General features: G+C 35.2%; 2 protein-coding genes across 2 annotated transcripts; both read right to left on the bottom strand.

The window, feature by feature from the left end:
• Nucleotides 1–663, bottom strand: LOC109216163 (late embryogenesis abundant protein At1g64065-like). Its single transcript, XM_019380292.1, has one exon. The coding sequence runs from the start codon at nucleotides 661–663 to the stop codon at nucleotides 1–3; it is 663 nt and encodes a 220-aa protein (XP_019235837.1).
• Nucleotides 664–3,904: 3,241 nt separating this feature from the next.
• LOC109216166 lies at nucleotides 3,905–4,691 on the bottom strand. Its single transcript, XM_019380295.1, has one exon. The coding sequence runs from the start codon at nucleotides 4,653–4,655 to the stop codon at nucleotides 4,050–4,052; it is 606 nt and encodes a 201-aa protein (XP_019235840.1). The 5' UTR covers nucleotides 4,656–4,691; the 3' UTR covers nucleotides 3,905–4,049.
• Nucleotides 4,692–5,771: the final 1,080 nt, after the last annotated feature.

The following is a 5,771-nucleotide window of genomic DNA, read 5'->3' as shown; positions in this document are numbered from 1 at the left end:
TCAACTGCAGAGGAGATCTTGGACTGCTTGGCTAGTCAAATTTAAATTCATGGTACAATTTAACACTGAAGTCTTATAACGACTAACAATTTTCATAGCCTTAACTTTTCCCTTCAACTCACCAAAACTTGTCAATTTCACCATTCCTGAATTTATATCACTGCTCAAATTCCCATTGCTACGATTCAATTCATTAGCTCCAACTTGTAATACAATTCCCATTCTCTTACTCTTTCTAGCTTCTACATGACCAACGTTAATTTTCGCGAAACCAACGGTAACATTATCGTAAAGAAAAACACTCATGCTACTATCTTGGAAATTCATTCGACCAAAGTTTTCGTTGTCTATAATAATTTCAGCTCCCATGGTCATGTTAAATGAAGGCAAAGAAGAATTATTACTATATCGAAGATTTTTCACGTCGATGTGACCTAGCTCGAAAGATGGAGACTTGAAACGGAGAAATATCATTGAGAAAATTAGCATTACTATGCTTATTAAGACGATAGCGGATAGAAGGTAAACGAAAAACTTGCTGCTGCTTTGCTTCTTGTTATTGTGGTTGTAAAAATTGCTCGGTTTACTGCGATTCAGCCCCTGATCGCTTCTAGGGTTTGTTGTTGGTGGTGCGAGAGGGATAATATGGCTATCTTCTGACATGTTTTGGTTGGAGATAGGCTAAAAGGAACCAAAGTTGAGTAATATATGTGAGTTTTTTGTTCTTATGTAATGTTATGGAAATATATATTAAGAGTAGAGAAGGAAGATATGTATGAGAAATGATGATATAAAATAAAAAGGCAGTTGAAAGGTAGTTAGTGTATGACTTGAGAAGAGGTCAAGTTGGGCGTCAAAAGAAATTGTTATTGTTTAAAGTGGGCTGTCTTAATTAAATGTATTAAATTTGCAACTTCCAATTGCATCAACTTGAAGCCGCCAAGAATGAATAATACCAAAATTGGCACCTCATGAGAGAGGCGGATCTAGGATTTAATGGTTATGAGTTCAGAATTCTAGCTCTTTTAAATTATTGGATTCTAAATTAATTATTTATACATATTAAATGAATTTCTTAAGACAAATATATAATTTGGACCAAAGTTACTTGGTTCGACTGAACTTGCACCTCGATCTCTGGCTAAGCCCCTCCACCTCGTTTCGTTGGAACATAAGAACCATTGTTTTTGCGACAACTATCTGTTCTTGGACCAAAAATGTTAAGAAGAAACAAAAAAAATATCGTAGGTCTTCTAATTGAAATTGTCAAAACTTAAGAAAAAATTATACACGTGGATGTGGTTTTCTTTTCATTTTTTGATGGACTCATTCTTTATTAATGAACAGCTGCGAGGCCATTTTTTGAAAGATTCATTTGAATGCAGTGTTGAAAAAGTCACTAGGGTAAAAGAGTTTCATGACATTGTAGTTCGAATTGTGATTTATTAACTATATTCCTTTCTTCCCAAAAAGGATGATATTTCGGATTTCGAGAGTTAAACGAATTAATTGTTCTTTGATCACGACTTTTTCATATAACTTTTAAATATTTTGAATTGTTAATTATTGTGACTTATATTACTTTTTATGTAATTTCTAAATATATAAATATATTTAAAAAAAACTTAAAAATTGTATGTCCGAATTTATGATTAAAGTTAAAAAATTTGACTCTTGAATTTGAAAAATTTCATCCTTTTTGGGACGGGGAGTACTTTAGTTTGTTTCCTCTTGAGCATAGTGATGGAGCTAGATGTAATAAGAGGATTCAATTGAATCGTTTCATTGAAAGTTATAATGCCCAAATAGGGTAAAAACAAACACTCCTTTGGATCCCCTTATCTAAAAGCAAATATAGGTTGAAATTTTAAGCGTAATATTTTCTAAAGTTTTTTTTGAGTCTTTGTTAGTGCTGGATTAAAACGGTCTAAAGAGACTCTTAACATAGTGTAATATTATCCGCTTTGAACAAAGCTCGCATAATCTTCCCCAAGTGGCTTCACATCACTAAGAGTATCCAACTCCTTATAGGTAGTTTCTTTTTCTTTTCTACTTTCTATGTGGAACTTTGTTCGCGCATACACCCAACAATCTCCCCATTGAACAAAGTTCCACATGATCCATCACCAGTCATTCGCTAATTTGGAGATTAATCGTATCGAAACTCAAAGGGTGTTTATGCGTCTTTAAACTATATATAAAGGTCGTAAACCCCGTAGGCGGGCAAAGGCACTAAGCCAAGCGAGCCCCCATGCCGTACTCTGCCATCTCCATATATAGTCCCGCTAAATCATACGCTCTGATATCAATTATTGGACTATAACGACGCAAAGATAATGTTAACATAGTGTGATATAGTCCGCTTTGGGCCAAACCCCCACGATTTTTTCCGAAAGATCTCATACCACTAAAATAAGTAGAGCTTCTTTTTCTTTTCTACTTTTCATGTGCGACTTTGTTCACACACACACCCAACAATCTCCCTCTTTAACTAAGTTCTACATGACCCATTACTATTAATGGGATAATTTTGAGATTAATTGTATACCACCGGCATGAGCTTGAGTATTTAAAGTCACTAAAGCCGAAAGATTGTGTATGTATTTTCAAAGTTACGGGTAAAGGTCTTAAATCCCATAAACGAGCAAAGACATTAAGACGCCCCCCCATGCCACACTCTGTCATCTCCATAGTTGCGCCAAATCATTGGCTCTAAAATCAGTTTGTTTCCCAAAAGTTCTCACACCACTAAGAGTATCCAAGTACATTTTTTTTTGGAACCCCAGGAAAATCCGCAACCGCTACAGCCTCTGCCCTTCGGGTGAGCAGTCTGTGCGCACTGGGTAAACCCCCACTGTGTAATAGCCTGCAAACCACACAGGGGATGTAAACCGCACTAGGCAAGCCCCGTGCGATAGGCTCAGACCCAGAAGGCATTGAGGGGGGATCGAACCCGCATCTCCCGTGTGGAAAACTCCCTCCAAACCCACTGGGCCGTCCCTTTCGGGACTATAAACTTACATTTCTATGACATAAATCTTAACTACTCCATATAAAACGTCTTTTCATAAAGAGAACCTTTGGTTGCAGTTGTTAGCCATGTTTTTCATTGGTTCAGAAAAAGAAAAACAGAAAAAAGTTTCGCCTTTCTCAAATCAATCACATTATTTTGCTGTTGTGTAGCAATCACTTTGTAGAAAGAACGTATAAAAAAAGTATTCATAAACTCTCGAGACTTTTTATAAGAGCTTTTCTGGTGATTTACCACTTTAACTTTAAATTATTTTACTAGATTTAAATGTCAGGGTCGCCATTTGTTCACCCAAAAAACATATCCTCCTCACCCTATTGTTGGTTCAGTGGTTATATGACACATTATAAATGTTCTTTTAGCTATGTGGCTCATTTTTAAGATATTTTTATATTAAGATTTAAAATATCGGTGTTATAAAACACTAAAAATAATGTAATTAAGATCATTTTATTCTATTCAAATTGTAACGAATTATATTCTACCATGTTCTCCTTATTTTAAAAACCTGCAAGACGAGTTAATCGAAAGGACTTCAAGTATTAGTGATTGGGTTCTAAATTTTATATCTGTACATATTTATTCTTAACACAAAATATACTGTTTAAGTAAACGCTATTGGATTTGCTCGAACCCGCAGCTCGGCTACTGCCTCCGCCCCTTGATTAGTGCTGGTGGGAGGTAGCAAGAATCTCATAGAATTAATCGAGATGCACGCAAGCTGGCCCCAAATATCGCACCGCAAATCGTCAATCTTCAGTGTTTTACTTGATCATTGTAAATTGATCAAGAAGAGAGAAGAATATGTAAAAACACATTTTATAATCTTTAAATTTAAAAAAAGGATCATATCTATACAAGGGGTGATCATTAGATAATCAATAATACAACTTAGAATAAGCTGCACTTTATAAACAAAATCCTCAAAGAAAAAAATATTATTAATATACTGAAACAAAAGAAAGTATAGATGTTAAACTGAAACTTTGGTAATAATTCACAAAAATCCTATTCACTCTCACTTGCAATCAAGATCTTGAATAGCACTTATAGTCAAATTAATATTCATAGTACAACTCAAATCTGCAGATTTCTTCCTCCTAAAAACCCTAAAAATCTGCAATTTCCCTCTCAACATAGCCTGGCTAGTTACCGGCAAAATCCCGTTAGTATTACTGACTCCTTGTCTTGCAGGTGTGACAATATTTGCATTAATATATAGTTTTTTCGTCGAACGACGTCTTACCTCTGCTTCAGGAATAATAAATTGGCCAACAGTCTCACCTCCTGAAGTAATAGTACCTAAAGTACTATCAAATTCGTAACGCCAATAATTACTATTTCTCACAAAAACTTGCGCAGCAAAATTAATATTTCCATCACCATTGTTCGAGACTCTGATGTTTTCGAGCCAGATTTGAGGTGATTTGATTCGAACAAATATGAGAGAAAATAGAAGAACGATTCCAGCTACGAACATTGTGAAGAACAAAATATTTCTGATTTTGTTTTCCTTCTTGATATTATTGGATCGGAAATTGGCTAATGATTCTGCATCACTTCTAGGCATAAAATTTGATGGGGCTAAAGGATATGATTGTTGGTATTTTTGATCAGTTGCCATAGTTAAGAATAGAGAAATTTTAGTATTTGTTTTGAATTGAAGTTAGAGACTGTATTTATATATGTTTAGATTGAGACACTTTCGTGGAAAATGTTATCAGCCACATATGTTTAAGTCTTTGTGTCTAAGTTTTCTTAATTTTCTAATTTGCTAGACGTGTTGATTTGGATAAGTTGACTTCTAGATAGCCTCTTGACTTCAACGATATTGTAATTTTCATGTGACATTGACAATTTTAGTGGCTCGAATTTTTATTTGTTTAATTTCCATTTCGGAAAAAGGGTGAGTGTGACTAAAAGTTTTAAAATAGAATTAAGGATGAACTAAATGTTAGGTGTTTGCCATAATTTTCTTACCATATTTGGTTTTCCTATCTCTTGAAGGAAAATGGCAATATAATTACCTTAACTGAGTTTTCCTTTCTGTAAAAGGAAATTATAAATCTCCAATATTTGGCTAGTCCTTTTTCTTGTAGGAAAAGGTTTGGACTTCTATAAATTGAGGATCTTTCCTTCACATTCAGGAGCATCCACAATGTAGCCATAGGGGGCTTGAGAGTCGTGTCTAGGGGGAGAACTTTACGGGACAAGTGTTAGTGTGTCACTTGTGTTTGCCTCTTCGTGAGGTTGTTCTCTCGATATTTTGTACTCTCTTTTTATTATAGTGGATTGCTCATCTCCGTTGTGGACGTAGGTCAGTTGACCGAACCACGTTAAATTTTTGTGTCTCTTTTGGTAGATTTCTCTTTGTTGTATGATTTATCGTCGTTCAAGGTTTGCTTTGCTTGACACCTGACTTTTTTCGGTCCTAACAAGTGGTATCAGAGCGAGGTTCAAGACAGGTTCATCTTGGCGTGTTTAGTTCTAACTGCAACATATTTGACGATAATCGTAATTTTTGTCTGAGAAATTTGACCGGAGTACTACGCACGTTAAGACAAACTTTGTGGCGGAGATCTGGGGATGCGACCTGTTGAAGGCTAGGTGGAGAAGGTGAATCAAGTTTATTTTGTCAGAAAATTCAGGCCAAGGGGGAGAATTGTTAGGTATTTGCCATAATTTTCTTACCATATTTGGTTTTCCTATCTCTTGAAGGAAAAGGGCAATATAATTACCT

Source organism: Nicotiana attenuata, unplaced genomic scaffold, assembly GCF_001879085.1.
Source record: "Nicotiana attenuata strain UT unplaced genomic scaffold, NIATTr2, whole genome shotgun sequence".
In the NCBI taxonomy this organism is placed as follows: domain Eukaryota; kingdom Viridiplantae; phylum Streptophyta; class Magnoliopsida; order Solanales; family Solanaceae; genus Nicotiana; species Nicotiana attenuata.
Note: the sequence above shows the minus strand (reverse complement) of the source record. Positions and strands in the feature narration are given on the sequence as shown.

Coding starts and splice junctions, on each gene's coding strand:
- LOC109216166 (XM_019380295.1), bottom strand. CDS start 4,655: ATGGCAACTGATCAAAAATACCAACAATCATATCCTTTAGCCCCATCA.
- LOC109216163 (XM_019380292.1), bottom strand. CDS start 663: ATGTCAGAAGATAGCCATATTATCCCTCTCGCACCACCAACAACAAAC.